At 37.4% G+C, this 27,845-nt stretch overlaps 1 protein-coding gene across 2 annotated transcripts; it reads right to left on the reverse strand.

Annotated features, from left to right (window-relative positions):
- Positions 1-192: 192 nt before the first annotated feature.
- On the reverse strand, positions 193-27,845 carry SECISBP2L (SECIS binding protein 2 like). Of its 2 annotated transcripts, none has more exons than XM_083850124.1 (18): positions 27,587-27,845; positions 17,906-18,084; positions 16,987-17,311; positions 16,332-16,467; positions 15,660-15,889; positions 15,549-15,573; positions 14,656-14,771; positions 14,270-14,401; positions 13,810-13,893; positions 12,664-12,831; positions 12,368-12,509; positions 10,592-10,761; positions 9,249-9,381; positions 8,130-8,292; positions 7,195-7,415; positions 6,363-6,517; positions 5,647-5,866; positions 193-4,683 (listed from the first exon to the last, which is right to left on the reverse strand). In XM_083850124.1, exons 1-18 carry the CDS (start codon positions 27,602-27,604, stop codon positions 4,010-4,012), a joined length of 3,291 nt encoding a protein of 1,096 aa, XP_083706250.1. In that variant the 5' UTR covers positions 27,605-27,845; the 3' UTR covers positions 193-4,009. The 2 variants fall into 2 exon arrangements, with proteins under 2 accessions (XP_083706250.1, XP_083706249.1); XM_083850123.1 differs by having other exon boundaries at positions 14,656-14,789; positions 27,587-27,844.

Below are 27,845 nucleotides of genomic sequence, written 5' to 3' on the forward strand. Positions count from 1 at the left end.
CCAGTGACCACGCTACCAAGGTGACTGCCCAGGCCCCAAGCTCACGGTGTGAGACCGGGGCACAGGGCGCTGCCCTGACCCAGCACGGACTCGCAGGTAGCGCTCTGCAGTCCCCTGTCCTGCCCGGGTCACCTTTGGCAACCCGAACTCAGGATACAGCAGTGAGGAACAAACACATCGCTAATAACACCATACATTTCTACAATCGTTTTTATTAGTTATGGAAGAATCCCCCACTAGTATTTACATAGTGCAAAAAAGCTGTTGTTACTCCAAAAAGTACGGTAGACAGAACAATTATCCTTCATACAGCAAAAAAGAAATGGAACAAAACCCTTCATATCGTATTTCGTAATAGTTTTTCTACTGCTTTAACCTAAGTATTACCATAAATTTTAAGACATCAAAGATTAAACAGCTTTCCTAATTAGGATCTATTTAAAAGTAAGATACATGAACTATTGATGAACATTTAGAAGGTGGGCTGTGCCAACTGGGTTTCTACTTTCAGTGTTACCATTCACTGGAGTGGAAGTTTTAGGTTAGACACACGTTTCCTTACTTGAGGCAGGGTGGGTCGGAAACCCATGTTGTTTGTTTCTATGGCTTGCTTCTGCTGGTTTTTGTTTCACAAACAAGTCGCCATGTCTACTTTTTGAATGGCTAACATTGAACTCAAGTTTCATTAGTTGGCACAACTTCACAGAAAATACTTAATGACAGTTTCAGCAAACAGCAGCTTTCCAAACAGTAATACTTTTTACATACGTATTTAAAGTAACATTATTAAAATTTAAGCTTCTGTTAAAGAACTGGACAGAATCACACTGTGTAAGCTCCCACCCACCCCAATGAGCATAAAGACACCTCTTATCTTTACCATAAGAATACCAACAAGTGCATCATCGAACGTTTTCTATAATGAATTTTTAAAACACAGGTCAACACCCTCAGTCACTGTTTAGCTCCAATCTTACAAATACCTGCACACAACTGAGGCAGATAAATAGGCCACTGACCTTGGCCAGTGGAAGTAATGCTGTCAAGCGTGTGTTAGCAGGATCAGGTCCTTAACCTTAGTCATTTTTACTTGGTCCAACTAAGGACAAAAGTTCTTCAGAATTCTTCCCTTTTACATATTTGCAATCCATGTTTTATTATTTTTACAGAGATACTTAAAGTATTTATATAAATAGGTTGTATACATAGCCACCTCTATCAGCTTTAAAGATCCCTACCCCTACCACAGATAGATTATTTTTGATTTTACCAGATAAATTAAGTGGTGAAATCATTTCTATAAAGAATGTCTTAAGAAAAGTAGATTAATTTTCTGAATAATCATTTGCACAACAAAAATATCTATACACCTATAACTACAGAAACATCTTTTCTTGGGAACCATAACAACCTGTATAATAAACTGCATACTTTTATACCGAAATAGAAATTCAGCTAAAAAAAATCATGGTATTGTAAAACATTTTTATGCTTTTTTTTTTTTTTAAATCCTGGTGATAACAGAATTCAAAATTACCACAGTGAGATACTCTTCTCAAGTGCTTTAAGTGGTAAGGAACTTCCTTAAATTTAGATGCAAATGGATCACTCTCAAGGGAATTGCAATTACATTCTCACAGTTATTGCTCATTCCCAGCTTATCAAAAAAGGAAGCACTAAAAACATTTTCCTTAACTCATTTTCAGTTTGCTCCTCTATGGGTGATCTGCCACATTTTTTAAAAAAGAGACTAGTTCCTCATTTGCTGGCAAACAGAGACATTAGAAGTGCTGTATCATCTTCAAGAGCTCTATTAAACCTGTAGCAAAATCATTTTTTTTTTTTTAATAAATGTCAAAAAACCTTAAAATGACAGTCCAAGTTCAGAAAAGACATACAAAAAGATGCGTCTGATGCTAATACTTCAAGATCAAAAGTTATTTGAATCACTGGCACTGAAAAAGCAAATGGAAAAGTTACAAGCTTTTTTTTTTTTTGATGTTCCAGTAAAGTTTTGTCCTCAGTGTATACACTGATCTCAGCGAATGTTAAGACATGCTTACACATCCAAGGGCAAGTTTTGCTTGTCAGCAGTTCAAACACCTATCATTTCCTAAAGCAAAAACTATTTCCAAACACACGGACAGTAGAAGTCTGCCATATGTACAGTAAAAGGTTTAACAATCAGGAGGCATCGATCCTTAGTCTTTGTTTTCCTACAAAACGCCTGTTCTAATATCTAGGAAGAGTACATTAAAGAACTAAGAACGTGACAGGACAGCCAGTTGTCCTAGCAGCTCTCTACACTGCTTATCTACATAGTCTTTGCTATGCCTTTATCTATCAAAACACTATTTACATAACACACGCAGTTTCTACTATTGTCATTAGCATCCAAAAAACCCAGGGCTAGATGATTTCTAAACCTGGAGTCTTATTTTCCCAGTGCAACCTAAAATGCCAGCATTGCTAATACTATAAGCGCTGGTCCCATGTTAATAAGTGTGGACTAAATATCTAACTAAGCTATCGATTTCTTGTGTTTTTCTTTCAGCCAACCCAAAGTATTTAAATGCATTTTGATACAAGTGATCAAGAGAAATGAAGTGGAATTAAAACACACGTTTGCTATAAAAGTGTATTTGTGTGAGTTACCCTTTGGCTCTTGTAGTGAAGCTCCTGCTGCTGGCAGTTTCAGTACATTTCTCACCAATATAAGACAAGGATGGAAAACAGATTCCTTGCATGCAAGGTTTAAATATACACTCAATCTGAAATCTGAAATCAATTAACCATCAGTTAACAGATTTTACTTCATATTCAGAATAAAATTAAGGAACAAGTCTGTAGCAACATGTATGTTTCAAGAGCGTGGGGGTCATTCCTTTTACCTCAGGACCACTGCAATACCTCCCCAAACTACAGGGCACTTCCCCCTTTCCTGGACAAACTACTTCCTTTTCTACTCTCGAGGTCAACTCCTAAGGCTGCTACAACTGAGAACAGACAAAAAGAGGTCACATTTTGAATAGAAATTGTTAAGATCCATCCTGAACTCAACATGAAGGTGACCAGGACCAAAGCATGCAGATGAACTTATCAAGAAATTGAGCCACTGTGTCATTTGCACTTGCTGTTAAATAATTACTCTTCCTTTTTGCAATGTTATAGATTACAATATGCAAAAAACAGCATTCCTGAGGTAAGTGACAGCAGAAAAAGGAAGTCATCAGTTTACTAAAAGTCCTGGATAGGGATTATGGTTAATGATTCACTTAGTGTGGTTTGGCAGGCAGCAACTGTGGAGAGCATGGGGAATTTGTTTTCTTTTCCTGCTTTTATGTAATATTTCCACTTTGTAAACAGACTAATAACAACAATAAATACGTAATACCCCTGGTATAGCTTATTGTAACAACTGCAACCATCTCAACTATCAGCAGCTTTAAAAAGCTGCATCTATCTTAGCATAAGAACCATGTACAGATTTCTCTATTTACTCTTCATGAAGACTGCAAACAGGGTTTTCCAGCTTTTTTTTTTTTTTAATGAAGATAACCAACACCTTACTTCTATTTCGAGACAGAACTAGAATAATCACAGCCAAATACATTGACATGCCTGGCATAATACCAATGTGAAGTGCTGGTAACTTGTCAGTCTTAAAATGTATGTTATCTGTTTGAAAATGAGCTAAATGGTCACATAAAATAATTTTGCTTAAAACTGGTCAGTTATAAAGTGTTTCCTTTTACAAAAGATTGAATGAATACTCACTGACAGATTTTCCACACAGTTTCTATTCTGGGAAATAGATACTGATTAAAAGCTAAGCTAGTTTTTAAATCAACCAAGTAATGGACAGCTACAAAAATATTGTGAATTAAATACACATTAAATGTTTAACAGTGCAAAACGTTGAGATGAAGCGTATGAAATAATGGCTGCAACTTTTACAACAGTTAGTTTTAATATAATTTCTAAAAAGTTCCTGAGTTCCTGCTGATTTTTATGGCATGTAGATGGAATCTGTGTGTTCTTTATTCAAAGAAGTACAGATGGTGGGCTTATGTTGAGTGTTACTTGCATGCTTGTCATTTGTCCATTCCTCACCATCAACGACTGGATCAACCTGCTCAGAAGTCTCTATTTCCTCCTCCTCACTTTGTTCTGCATTGTCTTCTTCCGCGCCACTAAGGGTCTTCCCAAGCTGAAGGGTCTCCATAGTTCTCTGGGTCTCTGAAACCCAGGATTCAATTCTGCTATTAAGCTGAACTTCAACAGAAATCGGTTCATGGGCATAATCCTCATCATCTTCCTCATCTTCCTCGTCCTCCTCTTCTAGCATTCCTGGCACAAGAGTACTGGTGGTACTGGTCATGGAGGAATTCAAAAGATCTTGGCAGCTGCCATCCAGTGATCCTGTCTCTGTACTCTGCTGTGAGGCCCATTCCAGATTGTCATCTGGTTTCACCTCCTCCTTCTCACCTGGTATGGATTTTCCGTGATTTGTTGCTGAGGTAGTGCTGGATGTAGCCAGTGGTGGTTGTTTATTAAGGGTAGATTTTTCAGTTTGACCATTACCAGCTTTTTCTGGTACTGCAGCCTTGGATGAGGATTCTCTCTCATTTTCAGAGGTTTCTAACCCATCAGATGTTTCTACCATATTTCTCCAGTTTGTTTCTACAAGTTTCAAAAGAAATTTAGGTAGGAAACAGATTAATTCTTTCTGTATAAAAATATTTCTCCTCAACATCCTCAAATTGTTTAAATAGCAGTTGAAGGTAAATCACTTTAATATTGTTCTACACTTGCTATAACAATTTGAACTAGAAAATGGGGGAAGAAGAGGAAGGGAGAGAGAGAAAAAGAAAAGCTGTTTTGTTAATAGGATTTTAAGACACATTATGAAGTTGAAAGTTCGTGCACTTAGCTTTCTATGTAAACTCTGGAAGCGCTAAATATAACAGTGAGTATAATCAAAGAGGTAAGACTAAATACTTTTATGCTCAAGTATAAATTAAAAACAGACTGCCACAATGTTAAGTCATCTGTTTAATGATTTCTCAGAAAACACTCAAGTGAAGTAAGTTTAAGACACCACAAAAGAATTAAAACAAGACAGTTTCTTGCAAACTAAAAAGGATACTAAAAAAGAAGTTTCTGACTTCAAATAAACATTCTCCATTTTCTCCCCGTCAACTGCACCTATGCAACCTGTTAAATAAATCTATTACTCACAATACATTCATTCATTATCTCATATTTCAAAATTTAAGCTACATGTCCTCTCTTCAGAGATCTCAATAATTTCCTAACCTGTCATTTTCAGCCTCAGTCACAATCAATTCTGTGTTTGGTACAGTCTTGTTACTATACATTTCTGTGTTAGTTCAATAAAACTAGAAAATAAACCTCCACTAATGCAAGTAAGTTAACTGTAACACTTACGAAGTTTAGAACTTTGAATTATGATCTTCTGTATAGTTCAGGAAAAATTACTTACAAAACTAGCCAATTCTGTATTACTCCCAAAAGCTGTAGAAGACTAATGAAGAAGTATTATATTTTTAGCTGCATTTTCCAATAAGTAGCATTTGGAAAGCTCCAGCTTCTGATTACTAAATTAAGTTTTTAAACACTTACCATATTCTCTCTCATTCACTTCAGATATGGGTTCGGAAATAACACTACAGAATGAGATAGCACTTGCTGCAGAGGGATTACGAGAATGACCCATATGATGGGGCGCCTTCTTGACATTCTTCAAAGCTTCTTCTGCCTGTTCCTGTTCCATTGCAGCAACCATATCTCTGTATGCTTTTCGGGCCTCTTCAGTCAGCGATACCAGCTTATTAAATAGATCCTAAGTATGAAGACAGATTTATTTTGTTTTAAATAATCAGCAGTTCTTAATGATAATTTTCACTTTAAACTACTTCTTTTAATCAATGGTATACCACGTAATGAATCTGAAGCCTACTAACACCAAATACCTTTACTTCAACCGAAAACTAACTCTGCTCTGTATTACATGTAAAAAAATGCCACTCCGCATATACGCAACTCTAAAATGTGCTTACTTTAAAACACTGTTTTCCTTACAATTTTAAGCCTACTAGAAAATTTCAGATGGCTTTTCAAGTCTATGAAAGCTACAGAAATGTCGTGACCAACATTTCAATGCATAAACCTCTCAGTTCCATAAAAAATGCTGAATTTCAAAGAATAGATCAAGGATCAGGGCTGGGCCATTATCAAATGGGTAGTAGTTTGACGTGCTGCTCTCCATGTCAAAATAACTCTTAACTACAAGGAACATACATTGTTTATTCCAGCCATACATTAAGTGAATTACTCACCTCAGCACCCGAGTAGTTGAAGATACCCACTACACTAACAGGGACCAGCTTGTTCACACAACGGCCAAGAGCTTTACGGCCAAGAGCAAAGACAAAAGGAATTTCCTGTTCCCGTGCCATGGCTATTACATTATACAGAGCTTCATCCAATCCACCTTGAAGACAGCAAATTTTTAATGGATATCTAGTCAGAGCCATAATACAGCGAGACATTCTGTACCCCAACTTTAATTGTAATTAGTCAGCAAAGTCTCAATACACACAAATCACCAGCTACTATGTATCACAGGATAACAGATTATAAATTATGAGTATAGCCCGTGAGTATATATCAAGACACTTCTGTTCAGTGATATTCTATATTCTCTGTTAGTCCTGCAAACACATGGTTTTTTTTTCCACTCTCTTTTTCTTCCATTGAATAGATCTTTACTCTTTTGATATCTCAGGAAGAGTCTCTCTGCATTTCTGGTAGAGGCAAAATGTGTTGTTTGGCTAACTAACATATTTCCTCATGAGGAATCCTCCTTAAGAGCACCCAGAACTTAGGACATTAGGTATATTACAGATATAATGGAATAAAATTAAAGTCTACGGTATCTATTATATCATCTATTATTCTTCAGCTATTTGTTCCTCATGAACCAGTTTCTTCCAGAATGGAAGATGAAAAGAATGAATTAAGTATAGACTGACAATTGTACAATGGATCCATGAAGTGTTACATCCTGCATAAAAATGCTGTTAACCTTGCTATTCAGTGCTACACAGTGGCACAAAAAAATAAAAAGGAATGAAATTAAGTGCATCACTTGCTTTTTATGAATTATACCTTTTGACTGGATTTTTTCACAGTTGGGAGATATGATTACACACTTGATCTTGTTTAGCTTCATATGCTTAGTAACCTCACGCAGTCCCATAACAAGTCTTCTCCTTGCTTTAGCTCTCATGGGATCCTTTTGATAAATCCGTTCTTGAAAGCTTACAAGCTCTTGCAATAACAGAGTCACACATTCATCTATTTCTTTACTCAGAACTTGGTTACAGTACCTGTTGTCAATTCAAAGAAATATGAAATATTAGCATAGTACACACTCACTGTTTCCACTGAGCCTCTCTTTAACCAAAAACATGTTATTTTTTACCATAAGTTTTATGGAATTAAAGCTATTTGAAGTTGTTAAAAGGGACTTAGAAATCAGACTGTATAAGCAAAGTTTAAAAAAATCTTGACATTTCCAGTAATATCTGTTACCTCACAAAGTCAGACAAACGGAATATTAAGAAATGCACAGAAATATTCCAGTAAGTGCCAAAAGAAACAGTTCTTTTCCTTAATTTTATACTCTTAAAAATACAGAATTCACAACTAACGTACTAAGAGCAAATACTACAGTATTTTCAGCATTCTTAAGTATTCCTCCTCTTTCCCATCCACAAAGCAGATCATACTCCTTTAAATAAAAATCTTCCACAGAATACTTTGAACTAGCTTATTTGTTGCAGCAAATGAAGAAAATCTAAAGCATGTATATACATACACAATATATATACACCCGCGTGTGCACACACACCTGACATATATATGTAGCCATCCATCTATAGGACGGTAAGTAGTAAGAAAATACTTGCACAAACTTGTATTGATGAAAGGCTAGTTTATGTTTATTCAGCTCCTAAAACTATTAAACCTATCCATGCTTAAAAAATGAGGGGGACTGAAGTGCAGAACTTGAATTTAAATTAATAATGCAAGACTCTTACTCTCTGAATCTCTTGCTGTGAATTTTGGTTATTGCAGAAGATGCCATTGGACTACCTATTCCAGAACTAGCAGGTGAGCCTTGTGACACCGGGGTCATACAGTAGGGAGAATTCTGACTTGCTGGTGAAAGTGAAGTATCACTAGGCATACTGAATCCAGTTTCTGAAAGACAGTTTTGAAACATTATAAAGCGCAAGGACATTTTCACATAGAAGAAAGAGCACTGCAATTCCTATGCACCTCTCTCACTTATGCCAAATTACATTTTGAAAAACACTAAACAGTATTCTTCTCTAGATGGGTAATTGAAAGGCAGAAAGAAAAATAAGCACATAGCAGATGCTTTGCATGGGGTCAGGTAACCAAGCAATATTTGAGCATTCATAATCAAACATCTAATGCCAAGTTTAGGAATACAACAGAATAGAAAACCTACCTAAATGCTACAACTTCTTTCAAGAACTCTTTACTATATGATGTCTAACTACTTTATTCATAGAGTATTTAAGATTTTCACACTTATCTTCAGTCAGGAAGTCAGGAAGATCAAGCAGAAGAAAAGTTCTGAAGCAGGACATCTGGAGACTTGTTAGACAACCTGCTTCCCTCCCTTCCCTCAATCAAGAACATGGAAAATTCTTTGGAACTTCCCAGTTGCTCAGGGCTGTTGCTGCAAACTGACAATCCAGACACTACAGTTTATTGACAAAGTGTTCAGTGAACTGGAAACCCCTTTTGACAGTTTAACTTCTAGAAAAGTTTCAGTTTGCAAAAATTAACACACACTGTGACCAATGTGGCATGGCTGAAAAAAGACAGCGTTTTGATAAATGGACAAGAAGTTATCAACTCTGAGAGGTTTCAAGTAACCACTCAAGAGAAATTTATTAAAAGGCTATATGGAGATTATCAACCTAGAACACATACTGCACTGAGGCTTCCACAAATGAGGGACAGACAAGTCATTTTAAAAAAGGATCCTATTTTCTAGTATTTCATGATGTTAAGAAAAATCGCAAGATAACACCAGTAGATTGTATTGTATGAAAGAGAGACAAAATAAGTAGGTTAGTAAAACTGGGGTGGAGTGGGCAAGGGGAAGGAAGAAAGAGACTGACCTTCTTGAGAGGCCAACTCCTGAGACTGATCGGTAGTCAAACTTATATGAACCTCTTTCTGTTCGTCAGATCCCAAAAGACTGTGGTCTACTGACAAACGGCCTTTCTTCTCTTCTCTTTCTTTCAAAATAATCTAGGAACAAAACCAGCAGCTATTAACATTAAAAATAAACAGGATACCTTTAAAGAAAAAGGCCCACTTGATTAAACAAAACAAAATAATCCACTAATTTCAAACCTTCCTACTCTCAGTGGTATAAAGAAAGCTGAAGTCATCTGTGTTTCCTCACTGATCACAAACAGTACTTCATTCTAGCATTTTACAGATGGTATATTCCATGCTCCTGTACTTCCACATAAACAGTACTTCCAACAGTTTTAAATATTAAGCACTTTTACAGTTTCTTTCTCGTACACAATACTCACTCATTAAGAATTCCTCATTTCCATTTTTGTAAAAAGATTCTTATGCAAGAATATTAGTTGTCTTCAGGAAGACAACGTATGAAATACAAATAGAATCATTTCTTTTGCATTGGAAAAGTGCAGAGAGAAGCAGCTATGGATGTACTGCCATTACTATGATAAACAATAAGATAAAGACCTTAAGAGAGATGCTCTTTTCCACAGGAGCTGTGGATTTCTATCTTATGTAAATCACAGATAAGTTGGGGGGGGAGTTACCAGTGAGAGAAAAAAGGCAACTTAGCCTCTGTCAACCTTTGCAGGTACACAGCTTTACCAGATTCCAACTGCCCATCTCATCAGGTAGGCAAATCTTGATTAAGATCTGTGGTGCATTAGCACCAGTAGCTACCACTTCTTTAATGCTTCCCCACTGTCCTTTTTTTAAGGCTAGCTTTTCTGTGTTTTACCTTCTAATTTCAGAACATACTGTATACATACCTATTTAATATATGCACATACATATACAAACAATTAGTTCTAAATTCACTCAAAACCTATGTGTTTGCTTCAAGTTATACAACCATTTCTAAAAAAAGGGTACAGTAATCTAGCATACTACTATGCATTACAAACTAGGATTCAGCGACGTGGAAAGAACTACACAAACTTCTCCATATGTTCTAGTGCTTATAGTTAAAATATCCTCAAAACTCCTATTAAGATAAATTTGCACACCCCCAACTAGTTACAGGAGTAGAAAAGTTATGCATGTTACATGTCTATATCCAAAGGACAGGACATCAGCATAATAAAAACTAGAGGTAGAAGTTCATGAGTCCTTCCTCAAGGAACAGTGACCATGAGTACATGGTAAGAAAATTTTTATTTTTGAAATATGAGTGCAGATCAGAACAACCTACAGCTGACACATTTACCTTTTTAAGTGCAGTAGGGCGTTTCAGTTTTGAAATCTCTCTTTCTTTTCCTCTTTTCACTTTTGGAGCAGTTGAATCCAAAGGATTAAGGCAACCCATAGATGGCTGTCCTTTTGTTAAAGATTTTCTGCTGGCAGATTCTTTGGTATGAAAGGGAGCAGCACTGCCAACTAAACACAAGAAAGATAATAGTTTCACTAAAAGACATGTCAGCTTTATTTCAACACTACTTTCAGAATTTCCACTGATGAGTTCTCAAAGTGCATTTTCCTTCCTTGGAAAAAAAGCAGTTCATAATGACAGGAAAATTACATCATCAGATATTGTCAATTCCAGATGGTTTTAAGCTTTCTACAGTTTAGCCTCATGCTTTAGGAAGCTACAGATGCCAGGAAAATAATTACTTTACAACACTTAAAATGGATCTCTCAAATGACTGACTACATGTAACATTATTAGTAAGATCATAATAGTAAGATAGAATGCAAATATCTATCCTTTTTCCCCCCCTGACAAAGACTTGGTTAGTTGAAGGAGAGAACAGAAGAGAGTACAGCATGTAGTTAAGTATCTTCTGTGAGAAACAGAATAAAATAAATAGTCTCAAATGAAAATGCCAACTGTTCTTTGCTGAGCTTTGTTTGATGTAACTTTGCCAACTTTAATTAACGTTTGAACACAGCTGAAACTCAAAGCAGGTAAATGAAGTAAACATGGTAACTATGTGCATAACAATGTACTCTAGGCTACATACTACTGCTCAGGAATGAGATTCAGGGGGTTGTAATAGATAACTATGAAAGTGTCAGTTCTGTACTCAGCAGCAAACATAAAAAAGTTAATTTAGCGTTAGGGGTTGATAAAGAAATAAGGAATAAGAAGTGTAATTAAGTTGGTGCATACATTTGTGATAGAACTATAACTTAATATTTTGTGTACATGTGACCTCCTGCATTTCCAAGTGGATATTGTAGAACCAAAAACAGATACAGAGCGGGCAATAAGGATGATCAGAAAGACCAACTTCCACACATGAAATAAAGAGACTAGAACTCTACACACTAGAAAACAGAAGACATCTCTAAGCATCATAGAGAAGGAGAGGCAGAGAATGACTGCTCAATCTCTTTGTCATACAAAGGTTATAAAGGCTAACAAAATTGAGTGGAGTGCAAAAACCCCAACCTCCCACCCAAAAAACAAAGGAAAATGAAGAGCTTCTCCACATAGCAAGTAGTAAGGTCAGAATTCACTGCTGTTGGACTTTATGGACAGTAAAAGCATGCAATAGAAGTGATGGATAGCTTCGGAAGCAAATTTGGTTTGAGAAAACCTTGGGTCAGCAGCCACTGAACTACAGTAGAGGTTTGAAGAATATCCTGGAGAGGTATCCCTCTGTATCACAGTCACAGGTATCTTTTCGAAGCTGCTTTCAAGGAGAATTAGGTAATATTCTGTAATAAACTTAATACACTTATTTTCACACATTCACTTTAACACTGAATCACTCTTAAGACAAATACTGCATTTTACTAAGGGTTTATCTTCAGTTCTAATATGGACTTTCAGTATTACATACTGCAGCTCAAAGGAAGTTAGCACAGGTGAATTTTTGGAGAAATAAATGCATCGAGTAGGTCTTCCCAGGTTTTTGTTATGTTTATATTCCAAAATAAGAACTGTCAGGAAAAAGCACACTTAAGATGCTCAGAACAATGACATTTCACACTTATATTGTCACAAAATACATTCTGTGATAGTCAAGATGAGAAGTACCTGTGTATGAAAGAGGCCTGGTGTTGGTGATCTGACGAGCTTTCATTGCTTGCTGCTGCTTTTCAAGAGCTGCTAACATGTCCCCCAAATCTAACTGAACAGGGGTCTTACTCTTCTTTCCAGCTGCTTTTGATAAAGCCTCCTATAAGGTGAGCATCACATACTGATAAATACAGAGAAATAGTGCCTGCAGAACAGTCTTTGAAAGAGATTCTTGCTTTTACAGAATAGAAAGGAGTAGCTGCTATAAGATATTCCTCTTTACCAATCTCTGGGAGGTGGGGGTAGGGGCACACCTGAAGTTTTTTCTGTTCCATGCTTATCTCTGAATACTCTTGAGCTGTTGCAAGCGCTGCCGCCAAGGCCTTCTTCTTCTGACTTTTTGCACGCTTTGGTACGGAAGTCGTAATGGGAATTGGAGTTTGGACTATATTGATTGGAGAATTCTCTGGTAAGTCATCCAACTAGGATTTTAAACAGCGCGAAAGACACCATTAAAGACCTTTCTCTTGAGACCATAGGAAGTGTGACGCTGATGAAGCCAAACGAACCATTGCTTTGGTCAGCAGTATGACAACCCAATAATTAAACACAACCAGATGAACCAGTAAGGTCATAGAACAAGTTCCGTGTATTTCATTTTTGTAAGAAAAACATTATTTTATTTATCTCCAATTACATCTTCAGAGGGTTTTCCAGTCTGATTGCTAAATAAGGGAAATTTTTTTCCCCCAGAAGATTTCATGTAGGACTTGATTTTCTTGGAGATCAGCCCAATAGATTAAATAGTTTACATGTACGATTCTGCAACAAAACATTTAAGAAAATCACATAAAAGAGCATCTTCACGACACTTATTTCTACAGTCTAGATGCACATATGTTTAGCTTATTGTCTTTTCAGAACAAATTAGGCAAACTGTAGTTATTTTGGAGAATTGAAACTATAACTATGCATTTGCAGATTTAACAATTCTGCATCAAAGCTTCAGTCTGAATGCAAGTCCTTTTGAGTCAGAAAGAATAACCAGGATGTGATCTAGGTATTAGCACAAAGACAGACAGATAAACCTCCAAATCAGTTTTAATATCAGAAATCCGTCTGTATCTACTGTTCATCCAAAATTCAGCATACAACTTCAAAAAGCACAAAATTCATAAGAAACTATTAGTGAAATGAAGAAGTGTTCGTATCTCTTACAGTCTCTCCCATTAACAGACTCATTAGAAGCCAACAGCAGTCTTTTCAAGATGGTTTCTATGCACCACTTAATTGGCATTTCTTTAACATCTAAAACCGGTAATGCAAATAGCCTAAGAACATGATAATTTCCACATCATAAATATTGTAATATGGCTTCATAAAAAAAAGACAAATTTATGTTACCTCAAAATAACTTCCCTTAATTTAAAAATATTTTGCAAAACAAAAGAGTTACTTACTACTTTGGGTGAAATCTTTTGTTGGATGTTACTACTTTTGCTGCTACCATTGTCACTATTTAGCTCTGGGAATTCATCCTCATCCTAAACAGTAGAAAAAATTAAGAATGAAGAGCACGGAACCAGAAGTCACATGAAAAGCATCAACTAAAATAGCTGGAAGTACAAGAATGGACTTAATCCTGAAGTTCCACAAACTAGAAGAGCTTAATAATGACACAAATAGAAAATGACAAAGTTAAAATAGTATTTCTGTATCTGCATAACCTGTTTCAAAAAAGAACAAAAGAATTTACTAACACCTTAAAGAAATTCAGCTATATTAAGAAAGTAAAAAATATCAGAGAACAGTATTTTTTATTTGCAGGAAAAAAAAAGTTTTTCACTTTCTCCCTTTTCATAAAATCACTTATTTCACAATTATTTCACTAATGCATAAACAGTTTTCATACAACACTACCTCAAAATACAGAGGTTCAGGACTCTGTTCTGTTCTGCTTGACTGACTTGGAGTCAGAGGCTTTTCATGTCGTTTCTGCAAATTCTGCTTTCTTTCTGAAGATGTGCTGTGGCCTCTGCATCTGAAACCAGACTAAAAAAAATAACGAATATGGTCAGTGTTCTGCAATTTTGATTTTTCAAGGTGTGTGCGCAAAATTGTAAGGCATTCATGTCCGTTAATTAGAAACGAAGAAGGAGCAGTTTGTATGTAATTAGATTTAATAAGTAGTTTCTTCTTTTAATGCAAAAACTATTCAACAGATAATACCTACTCCATTTCAAATTCCTTATTTTCATGTGTTACATGAAACAAAATACTTAAGTTTAGAACCATTAACAACATACCTGTGAACTATTTCTTTGCTCAGCTTGTCTTCCACCTCTAGAAAATGTCTGAGTTTTTTCAGCCCAAGGTTTTTTTTGAGTTGCCTGGGAATTTACATTAGTCCAACTTACACCAGCTGAAAGGGAAGTGTCAGCTATGACAAAAGAATCAGTATGACAGAATGCATCAGTGACATGCATACCACCAGAGCTAGAAATTCAAGTTTGATACAAACACAGTTCTCTGAGAAGGTCTAATTCTCCTCTTATAATATTAACTTCTGTTAATAGCTACAGAAATAATGAGAATCACCTTTATGGAAGAGTCCCATGACAGATATTCAAATTGCTAAAAACTGATCACTAGGAAGCAGTCAGACAAAGGAAACATCAGATTTGTATCCCTAGCAATTTCAGTCCAGCCATAAATAATAGTCACTAGCATTATCAACTACTATCAGAGCAATCACAACATTTTTTTGTGTTACAGTACTTCTAAAAAATGTATGAGCACTTCTTAAATAGTTAACAGAGTTCTTCAGCTCCAAGTGTAGAGTAATGTAATTAGCACCCTTATATGAACTGCAGTCCAATAGAGTAAGGAAAGAAGATAAAATACAATGCAAACACAGCTTTGTCTGAACGTTTCCATTGGAAAATTTAGCTTTTTTTCCCTCATTTGAAGACACAGTTGATAAATTATTAGCAACAGCTACTTAGATACTTTCATTCAACCAGCAGCAGGGAGGCATTGGTGGGGGTGGTAGAAGTCACAGTACAGAAAAATCTTCAGAAATATTTGATCAGTTACAACAGCATCCTGGAAGCAGATCAACTGTTCCCAGCAAAACTTCAAGCAAAAATACAGAAGTAGCCCAGCAAAATATGATATAGCTCACTAGGAAAATACTTACTTGTATTTACTGATGGTTCTACAACCTGAAAAGGAAAAAACATGTTAGATGTTTTCTTTTCTAGTCTGCAGGATACAAATATAGTTAAATTATTCAGTTATGTTTACATACATTCACTGCACAAGAATCTGTATTCCTTGAAGTCATGGCTGCAGCCTGGTTATTGCCATGCTTAGGACTACAATATCCACTATCGCTGTCAATGTCTGCTTCACTTGCACCTTGTTCACTAGATGACTCTGCAGCAGGGTGAGAAGCTCTTCTGCGCCTGCCTTTTGATTTCCAAAGCATGGTAGAGGTGCTCTCAGAAAGTGACTTATTAGCTATATCTGAAGGAAAGTCTGCAAGACAGAAGTTAACAATTCCTGCATAAGTAATTAATTATAAAACATGAAAAAAACATACATGATAAAAAACAAAAGAAACAAGCCAGTGTCTTTGCACATGACCAATTCCCTTTAATAAAATTAATGATGGCACTGATTTTTTTTATTTTCTTAAAGATGATTATTAGTTGGATCTAGACAACTCCCTCAACAAGGGACGAGTTCGTTTTTGACAATGGCAAGATCTCTGCAGAAGCACCAGATCATTGCAACATTATAATCTGACACATTAAATAGGTCTCTGCAAACACCAGCACCTTTTCTTCATTATCTTACTGATCTGCAAAAATCACTCTCAAAAGCTACCTCTGAAACAGGTCCACCTTCTTTTAGGAAAGACAACAAGTGAAATATAGTTCTAGTTATTTTGTACACCCAGAAAATAACAAGAAATTACCTGTTTGCTGTGATGCATCAACCAACAAAACAATCTTTGATCTGCTCTCAGGACCTGATGAGCTAGTCTCCTTTTGAGTAGCTACATTTTTCACTGGGGGACGTTTATTTCTTATGTGCGTCTGTAACTGCTGTTGCTGTTTTAAAAGATTAACCATACATACTCATAAGCCATGTGATTTGACTTCATAGTTATAATCAAACTGAAGAAACAAATTGAAAGTTCTAATGCTCTTTACAGAAGCCACGTATTTGAAGACAAGAGATTAAGGGAAATATTCATAAAGTACTTGTAAGAACATTTTCTGTACTAACTCTTTTTTGATGCTTCCAGCTCATTACAGTAAACAAAGTCTGAGGATATTTTATTCTCTAAGGAAGTAATTCTAAACTCAGACCAAACTAGCAGAGAGACAGCAGGAATCTCCCATATTACACTTACAGATTTGATAAGCTCATCACATATTTTAACCACAAAATTGTCTCTGCATACAGTTAAATGTCTCTCTAAATAACACCTTTTCTGCCCACCTTTCCTTCCTTTTATATAGGCCATACCTGTTTTTTGCTCAAATGAGAGGCATGCTTCCGTGCAAAGACACTTTCTTTCTACAATTCTACTTATCCTGTTAACAAAGGGACAGCATCATGCTTACTTTTTGTATGATGGATCCCCTGTTACTGCTTCTGCTCCGCTGACTGGATAATGGAAAGACCTGGCCCGATGGGTTGGGACGCTCAGTGCATTCTGTAGTAACTGCATTTACAGCATTCGCTGTTTGGAAGGGTGCAGAATAGGGAGTAGGGAAAGGATGATAGAAACCCATGACCTGAGCACATGGTGCTGGCATCAACTGATAGTATGTGTATTCTGTAGAAACAGGTGGTTGCGCAGGTATTATAGGATAAGCAAGGTATGGTCCTGCAGGATTTGGGTTGGGTTGCTGCCATCTGATGTCACTGTTATATAATGGAAACTGTCTGTAAAAAAAAAAAAATCAAAAGGAAAGAAAAAAGAGTGGTCCTTAAGTTTTTCCCTCAAGAAAATTCAGAACATGAAAACACCGCCCCCTTAAAAAAACATTTCATAGGCTATTAGCTTATAGTAACTGAACTTAAATTTACTAAGACTTCTTAGAAATTCCAGTTAAATGATGTTCACCAGCTCAAATTACATTCAAGAGCAAAATAAAGAAATAGTTTTGTTTATCTTGGCATCTGTGTGAAGTTATTTTCTAATATTAAATTTAGAAATTAAGCATAGGCATCTCCCTTGTCAAGTACTTTGGACCTACTACAAATTGAATTGTTTCGACATCTCAGAAAGCATATATAACTTTAAAGACAGAAGTTTAAACAAGGTAAGCTAGCAGAGAGATGTAACAGTGAAGTTCACCAGCTTACTCAGGGCCAAGTACTTGAGTATACCAAGAAGTTGCCAACTCACCCTTGTTCAAAATTCCTTTGAAATGCAGGCCTCCACAAGCACACATGAAGACAGGCATTTACAAACTCAAACTTTCAAACTCATTTCAAGAGAGATTATCTTCCATGAAGACCACAAACATGTATTACCTATTGGATTGATTTTCCTGTACAAATGGATAGCAAGTGATCAGGTAGCTGGGGATAGGAGTTGGTTCCACACCATTAATTCCTCCGCTGTCGTTAGGAAGCGCCATTGGGATCATTAGTGTTTCTGGACCCTTTTTTTGAGGAATAAATGGTTCTACTTCAGCTGACAGCTTGACATTCTTAAGAAAGAGAAAAAGAATCAATGACTTCATTAAGTACAGAAAAGTATAAATTGTTTGGAAAACTTAGATTCATGAAGTTGTATGGCAACCATCACAAACAGCAGGCAAAAGGACGACAAGGCTACAAGCCTTCTGCAGTAAACTGAAAGACATGGAAAATAGTTGGCAAGCATTTGTTGGGTCCTTCCACTCAACACAGGCTGTAACACAGATCACCAACACCTAGCGTTTATGTTAAACTTTACATAGTGCTGTACAAACTACATAGTGCTGTACAAACACCAACTAATTTAAAAAGGGGCTGAAGTTCAGATCTTGCAGAGGAAATACTAGTCTCAACACAGAAACAAATAGACTTAGCACTGTAGGTGGAGCACGGTCATGTAGGCTTGCATAATTGAAATCAACACATGGAAGATGTAGTAATGCCTGGTCTGCACTACAAAACTGACCATGTTTCTAGGCAATTATAGAACAGGTTTTTCAGCCACCATAGGTTTACTGCTAAAATGGATGGAACACTTGTGGGGTTTTCTTCTGTGATACACCATCTGCACAAGTTGAACGTACTTTAAAGTGTTAAGAATGATTACTTTTTGCCACAAAGAGGGAATTAAAGACTGCTTAGAAGTAAGTTTTAAATTGTGCTCTTAAAGGAAAAGATCACCCCCAGCCCCAAAGGTAGCCTCAGCAGTTTATGGCTTTTTACCCACAGTTTTCATCTTTGTTTGTAATAGACTAGCTAGATTTATGCTTCAGCAATGAATAACGCTCTGTTCAGCCAGCCAAAGAAGCCTTAGTCTGAGACAAATGCAGATCCAAAATACCCTGAAATTCCATGCTCCGATATATGTTATAATTAGCCAAAAAAAGATTTTTTTGTTCAAACATTTCAGCTTCAATATGCTTGCCTCACATTAGTTGCTAAGTAGATTCTTTCTAAAACAGGCAAGGAGTCCAGAAATGTTTCTTTCCATTTAGCCAGGAAACAATTCCAAAGGCAATGTATAACCTGTAGGAGGACGTGGTCTTATTTTACAAAAAGAAGCTTGAAGGTTTGCTGTGCAGTGGACAGTTTTACATCCTTGCCACTACCTCTACAATGTCCACACAAGCAAAATCAGTTAAATAATGTGAGTTCTGAAAACATCATGACAAGTAGTCATGTCTACCATGTGCCTCACAGTCCACATCTTTGCTCTGTGTCAAGCCCCCAGCCCATACAGAAACATTTCAGCCTTACTGTTCAGAATCTGAAACTAAATGCTTGTTATACCCTCCCCTCCATTTATTTTTGGAAACAAAGCACGTGAGCAGATCATGTATTTCTTTATCAGCACGTGGTGGGGAAGTGGGTAGAAGTTGGAAGGGGAAAGTCCAAAAATGTTTATAAAATACAGTTATCCTAAGTCAGTAGGAGACTACTTTTTTCTTGATGAATAGGCACATTTAATGTAATAGACTGAACAAGAAAAAATCCTAGCTTAAACTAGGAGTTAAATTTATTTGAGCAACAGTAAGGTCAAGACCCACTTGTGCAGAGTACTGGTTCTTCATTTATTTAGTCTGATACACTTAAATACAATGAAGTTTAATTAACCAGTGAAAGGCAGAATCATCATCATCAACTAAACGACTAAGAGCATGAGTTACACTGTAATCCACCAAACGAGTTAAAAACCAAGTTATTTAATTACTTCGTTGTCACATACTCTTAAGAGAAAAAAACATAGTTGAGTAAAAGCTCCTAAGAAATATACTCACTATTAAGTCATCATAACTGCCAATGATCAATGCAATGTTTTTATAATATAGAAATATTTTCTCTGCCTCTATCAAACTGGATCTGAATTCCCTGCCAATCTCGAAAATAAAGCCAAAAATTTTGCTCACTGAATTCATTCTGTTAATCTCCAAACACGACACTCAAACTAATTGCAAAGAGTCTCTAAGAGCTATTCTAATGACTTGCACAAGTGGAACCAAACTATTCCTCCAGGTGTAAATCTTTTATTAAAAAAATCACCTGCCTGTTTTTAATTTTATCCTTCCATTGTCAAATCTGCTAATTCATAATCCTTCCATGAGATTTTCTGTAATATTGGCTCAAATTTCACCATTAGCTATTCCCTGTAAACATCATCTCACTTCCTCGAAGAGCCACTGGGTAGCTCCAGGGCGCAGCAGTGCTCTACTCTTTGACCTCAGGCATATCGCAGAGCTCCCCGGTGACGGTGACTCATGTACCCACCTGCCAAATTCCAAGGCATCTGCTCCAACGCAGCACTGCAGCAACAAAAGCTTTTTTTTAAATTATCAAATGCTTTCATACAGCGATCACATCATAAGCAACAAATACCTACGCTCAATTCCCCCTCTGAAAAGCAAGAGATTTTGTCCGTGATACAAAAAGACTTCCAGACAGAATTACTTGCAGAAGAATTGATTCAGTTGTGGGCTGGCCTACACACCCAGATGGCAAACGTGTTAGAGCACCACGCTAAGGCTGTCTCACCCACAGAAGACTCAACAGCGTAACGGGGATGAGCTCTTTACAAATACAGCATTCTTATGAAGCACTGAAAACTTCCAAAAAAGTATTCCTAATCTGCTGGTCACCAGCTTCCAGCAGTATGTCAACTCAACTTTAGCCAAGACACTAATTATAAACCACTCAAGAACTGGCTAGGAAAACAGTCAAAATATTTTATATTTGTGATTCAGGTGGTACAAGATTCCTTATTTTGAAGGCCTTTCTAGTCTGTCTGCTCTTTCCCTATATTACTTTGGAAGACTGATGTGGAAATACAAACAAACACACACACACATTTCTTAATGGTTGTAATAAAATGGTTGTTAATAAATGGTTGTTAATAGTTATATAATAAAATAAACGGTTATAAATATTATATATAAATAAATATTATATATGTAATATAAAATAAATGGTTGTTAATAGTTCACTTGCAGAACTGTCTTATCACAATAATTTGTGCTATTGTATTATATCATCATTATTACTCTTACGAAGGAATATTCTTTCACTTTTTTTTTTTTTTTAAACACACGATAACTGATCAAAGCAGGAGCTGAATGACTCCCATCAGCAAGGCTGCCACAGCAGAAGTATTTCTTGCCATTTGGCAAAGATAACCCCTGCCTGTTAAGGTAGATTTTTTCTTCCTTTTTCTCCCTCCCCGCCACCCCCCCCTTTTTTTTTTAAAGGGATTTTAAACATTGCTGAAAATGTACAATCCTTTATTATTCTAGTAGTAACATTTTCAAGATAATGTGTTATCCAAACTGCTTTTGCAAAATCAAGAAAAGTGACCTTGGTTTTCCCTCCAAGTATTTTGGATAAAATGTATTGGATCTCTTTAAATCTTTCTAGTAAAAACAGGTTTCTCTCCTCATTTTTTCTTTAAATAAAAAGCAGATATTTTGTAAATTCATAAATTTAGCAAAATTTCATTAAATTATTGTGCTTAATTTTGGTACTTCATACAACTCAGAGATACCCGAAGTAGAAGGACAACGTCAATGGTTCTTTTCCTGTTGCCCTGCCTCTTATGCAGGTAATGATTAACTAACGCTGTGACAGAGCAATTGCCTGATATATTTAATTACCATTTTCTGTACAACTCGTCATATTTATATTATTTATAGGAGTAAGATAAACATAGAAAATATCCTGTAATCATAAACAGGTATGAGTGCATTTGAAAATTAATGCCTTTTTTTGCCTGCAGAACGTTAACCGTGTCTGTTATTAAAAGTAATCAAAGTAACACTTCAGAAGTCTTTTACACGTATGATAGCATAAACACTGCTTTCTTTTGCAATCTAATCTGTATGAGTAGACTTTTTTCATTTTAGTTTTTAAGTATTTCCAAGATGTTTGCTTCAGCAAAAAGAATTCAGGGTAAATCTTACTTTATTTTATTTTTTAAGTTTTACATTCTGTTCTGTACACACTTTGCATGCTAACTCACCAAAAGAGCAACTGAAAACTTAACCTTAATGCAGGTGTTTCAAAAACCATTCTGCAAGCATAATACATGCAATCCCCTGAAGGACTGATACATCTAGTCAGACAACAAAGCTCTATTTTCACTTCAGGGTAGAAAATAGAGACAACTTAATTGTATTACTATCTAAGCAAAGTTGACTTCAACATATTACTTCCTTAAGTATTTCAGAGGGACTGGTAAAATACTACAGAAGTTCCTTTTTACAGGGCATACATCTACAGAAGAGGACACTAAAGTTCATTAAACCTAAAGCAGAAAGTGGAAACAGACGTAGTGAGGCACGTCAGACTGCTAACCAAACCAAAATAAAAGTAGAATTAACTCTCCAATGTTATTATCCAGACATTTCAGTACATTCCAGGGAGGGCTGGTGGTTTCAGTTGATAGGCAAAGGAAACAAAATAGCAAAGTTAGGTAATTTGCCCAAAATTATCTAAGCAAGATTTTTTGGGTCTGTGATATTCTTGGCTAGAAGGAAGGACTGGTAAAGACAGAGAGCAAAATAACTTTTTAGTAAGAGGCATTTTAGGTCACCTGGTTCCCAATATGTTGCAGAACAACTGAAATTATATTCTCATTAATAGTGTAAGAAGAGATTGAAACAAAAATTAAAAATAAACAATCAGTTAAAAGGTAAGGATGTTGCCAACTTCTCATTGTACTGGACAAGCAAAAATATCTCAGACGGAGCCTTTGTATTTTGTTTACATGGTCATCTCCTGTGCTTCTTTCGCTAGATACTGAAATAATAATGCCAAGTAAAACAGTTCATCGTTGTTTTTTGTTTTATTTTTGAATACCATGTTGACATATTTGAGACTCAGTAGAAAACATAACCAACTACAACTTCAGTAAACTCTAGAAGAGGAGATCCCTTTTTTAAGTGACTATTTGCTTCCAAAACAAAATGAAGTGCACAAATCAGACCATGCAGATACGTACTAAAGCAACTCCCCAAAGACTACAGCCACACAGTACGGCAGGAGTGACAAGTGCAGATGAACACAACACAGCAGGACTGATCACGTAGCTGATTTACAACCATATGCAAACAAAAGGAATTGAAAACAAAGACCTAGACCAATTGCCAGAAAACTGGAGGAAGGCACCTAGACTTCTGGTAAAAACAACAGAACACTTGCAATAGTAATTTATGCTATGATTGCTCTCACAACATAGACATTTACATCACCCTGCACACACTAAAAATCAGCATTTTGCTGCTGACATCAATAAACACAGGGTCAGGCCCTCAATAGTTAATATAACAAAAAAGTATGTTTTTGGCTGGGCAATCTAAAGGCAAACATTGCAAGACCAAGTCTAATTTTATTCTGGCGTGTAACTTTTTCATGTTTATTCAACCCTTCACATCATAAAGCTGAACAAAGCTTTACTGAAATTGACCTCCGACAACCAAACTCAATCCTAAATATAAATTTAAGCCATGATGAAACACCAGATTTTCAATCAGTTGCCCATTAACGCAAGCAGACCCCTTCAAATGAAACCAAGATATATACACAAGTCGCTTTTGTAGATACCCCTAGTTTCAATTTGTGAAATGTTTTGCAGTATCTCATTACATATTTCAGTCCAACAATTACAACTCTCAAGACAGCATATATACTGAAGAGATCCTTTGTTTCCTATATAAAAGCTACTGTAGTCATCAACAGCTGCAAAGACAGAAGATGACACAAGCAGGAACAGACTGGTAAACTTTGTCCTCTAGTTGTAATACTGTATGTTTAATCTTAGAAAAGTTTTTGTTCATTGTAGCTTAATGCCATTCAGCGCTTTCCATTAAAAGGGATCTCTGTCAGCTTGCTGTCTTAGAAGAGAACACTTGGGCATCTATCTCACCATTTACAGGGGGAGAAAATAGGCACAGATGCTGCATTTCAGAAGGCTATAATGAAATCAGCTGCTTTGCTGCCGCGAAGTCTGGAAACAAGAAGTCTCATCACAAATGCGATACCCAAACATAGCTCAAGTATCTTTAAAAAAAATCCTGATTCTGAATTTTGGATTTCAAAATGCAATAATCGTTTTAGCAGTAAGACAGGTCACATTTTGTCTGTTTAAGATAAACTTTACAAACATGGAAGTCATTGTTTCTATAATTAGTTGCTTCTAAGTGGCAGATACTTCAGGAATGGTAAATATGCAGTCCAACTGGAAACACCAGCAGCAAGCCATTTAACAAAGCACAAAATTTAAGCCTACCCTATTTAGATTAAACATAATAATTCTAATTCAACACTTAAAGCAAACACGCTAGGAAGTTAGCCTTTCCCTTAGCTCACGTACACAATTCTTTTTCCTTTTGCAAAAAGGAAACCCTACTCAGAAGCAAATAAGTTAATATTAAAATTTTAAAGATACTGAAATTTTTCTGCATATGCTGAACGTAAACAAGTGGCACAACATGACAAGTTGGCTGGAGTTTTTAACATTCAAGACCAGAATATTAAAAAAAAAAAAAAAAGAAAGAAAACTAAACTGCAGTATTTACAGTTACAAAGCTTGTCCAAAAGATAAAAAGCTATGGACAGGATCCTCTTCACTTATCTAGTTTACAGCACTTAACAGGGCATGTAAACTTGTAAAGTATGACTGCTTCGTAGTCTGTATACTAAAGGTGTTAGTACAAACCAGTCATGGTGACAAACCAGTCACCATTCTTCTGCACTTGCAGGGTTCAAGACAAAGTAAGATGCAAAACATAGAACCCAGAAAAACTGACCTTTTTCAGTCTGATGACAGTTGAAAATTCTGCCATGCAAGAAACATGGAAGGATATTCAGTACGATAAGGAGCACAAAACACTAATCTAGATCTATAGCGTTTTATCAAGCCAACTGTTGAACAGTCAAAAAGAGTAGAGGCAAGCAGAACAGGCAGTATTTAAGCAACAGTAATACAAAACACAGGTCATCGATTTCACAACTTCACCTAATTTCTCAACTGCACTAATAGAATCAAATACCTTAAGCATAGCGATAGACAAGTGTCTAGCACTTGGAAAATCAAAACACAGCAGTGCCCTTGAGAGGGGAAGTTGATTCTCTTTAGGTTTCTACCACAATCAGCTTCAACAGAAAGAGTGACAAAGGTCACATGCTGAATCTTCTCTTTTGTGGAGAAAGCCAACACTTTACAACCACTGAAAGCCTTATGCTTCTCAATGGAAGCAGTTTCAGTTCAAAAATAATTATTTTATAGGAGGATACATTACAAACAGCTTTATTCTGTTTTCCTCTTTGTTAGCTGCCAAAAAGATCACTGGGAATACCATAACAAGCAAAGTCACACCAGAATTCAGGTAACAGAAACCTGAAGAGCAACGTGCAAGTGACACCTTTTTCCTCATATGGGTGCCCAGATGTTCTTGGTGCATGACAAAAACTCTGTTCAAATGTATCCTCCACCAAAAGCATTTGCAATCCCCCTCTACCCTTGAAATACCATACTTTAACACAGCACAATATTCTACTTGCTCACGTTCTAGTTCCACACTAGTTATTCCTATCTGCAGGGACAGTGGCTGACTATTGTGGCTGACTGAGTAATCTGTGGAAAAGGGAAGAAGAGAATTAAGTACTGTTATCATACATCTACATGCTTGAAGATTCATTTATCAGATGTCATGCAATACATGTGCCCAAAGCAGACGAACTCAAAGAAAACGTGGAACAGCACCCAGAACTGATGCAACCTTACCAAACGCTTGCACAGATAAAGGAGATTACATTCGATCTCACTGCACAAAAGGTTCAAACCCAAAGCATTTAGGAATCTCCTAATCAAGATGTTACTGCATAATGAGAAGACAAAGGCAACAAGATAATTTAATAATTTTAGAAACTCATCAGCTATTAATTTGTCTGCCTAGAAGCCTTACTGGCAGATGAGGAACACACAGGACGAGATATGCTGCAAACAGAATAAGCAAGAAGACTGTTCCTGCTTCAGAGAGCTTAACTGCACCTCTGAGTTGAAATATTACACAGTTAAGATAATCATACGGACAGATTAAACACATTATGTTGCGAGTAACTCAGCGATTCTCAGCTTTCCTGAGCTATTTCCAACAAACAAAAAGACACTGGTTTGACAGTGGCATGAGCATAAGCCTCTGGTAATGAAGAGTTCAAGCAACAAGGAATAAATATTTCAGAAGGGTGCCACAGTCCTAGTTACAGATGAACCGAAGGAGAAAGATACAAGATTTTAAAGTAAAGAGTACAACAGGCAAATTCAGTAAGCTAATGTAAATTTTTACAGAGTGAGATCAGTTTCTCTAAATGAAATAGACAGTGGGATCCATAAGGTAGTAAAGTGCACTGTCCACTAACTTCTTTAGACATATGTACAAAATAAAAAGCAATATGTCTTTACAGAGTGCATTGTTACCATCTAAAGGAGCTTGTGCTATTTTATTGATTGACCTTCCTATGAGAACCCCTGGACATACCAAACCTCAAGCTACAAGGAAGGAATATCTGAATTCAATGCATGAGTTTTGAAAATGTTTTGCTCAATCAGAAGCTTAAAAATAAAGTCATGTTGTTACGGAGAGCAACATTCACTTCAGATCCACCTTTTAGAAGTGCCTCCTGCCCGTGAAAGATTTTATTGCGCGGATGTAAACAAATCACATGAGCTCTTAAGTCCCAGCTAAAGCTTCTTCATACCTATAATTTGAAGGGTGCTAAGAATAATGCAGGCTGATTACTTGGAGAACAGCAAGTTAACTATTACAGAAAAAAAAAAATGGTTTCTAGAATTAGTGACCTATACCCAAATCTCCCCACTCAGCTGACCGGCCTAAGACCTATCAGCAGTGGCCTAACCCTGAAAACTTCACCCAAACCCTTGTGTTTACGTTACTCCAACTGGCGACAGGTCTCACATGTTGCCAAGTTCTCAAGAAACCCGCACAGGACTCTTCCAGTGACCACAGAGCTTTAAGTCACATGCCACCGACCGTAACCACCCCACAAACATGAAGCAAAGCCTGTCAGTAGAAACAAGGAGAGGGGTGGAAGAATCCCATAACAGAGCCCCTCGGCCCTACAGGAACACAGGACCAGCCCCAAGCCCCGTAACAGAGCTCTTCAGCCCTGCAGGAACACGTTGACAGCCCCACAGCCCCCCGAGGCTCTCACGGAAGCCAGGGCCCAGTCTCCAGCCGGACTCCCGCTCGGAGCCTCCAACAAACCCGGCTGAAACCGCTCCTGCGGCCGAAGAGGGGTCGGGAGCAGCCACCCCAAACACCTCCCGGTCCCCCCAACTCCCCCCCCGGCCTCGTCAGGCCCCGCAAGCGTCCCCCCCGCACCGCCGGGCCGCGCCCTGCCCCTCCGCGGGATGCCGGGGCGACATGAGTACAGAAGGGACAGGGGGCGGCCGCCCCCCCTCACCGCGGTGGCCACCGGCTCCCCTCAGCGCCCCCCGGCCCACACCTTGTCGGCTTTGTCCATGGCTCCGGCGGGCCTGGGCGGCGGCTCTACCGAGGGCGGCGGAGGCTCGGAGCCGCCTCCTCCATGGCGCTCGCTTCTTCCCCCGCCCGCCGCCTCAGCGGGCTACGCCGCTCTCCCGCACACGCCCAGGGCGGCGCTGGCCCCGCTCCGGCTCTCACGGGAACCGGGCCCGGCTGCGCCACGGCCGAGGGCAGGCAGCGGAGGGGAGGGGAAGGGAAAGGGGGCGGTGGCGGAGCGAGAG

The sequence above is a fragment of the Anser anser genome, assembly GCF_964211835.1.
Source record: "Anser anser genome assembly, chromosome: 10".
NCBI lineage: Eukaryota > Metazoa > Chordata > Aves > Anseriformes > Anatidae > Anser > Anser anser.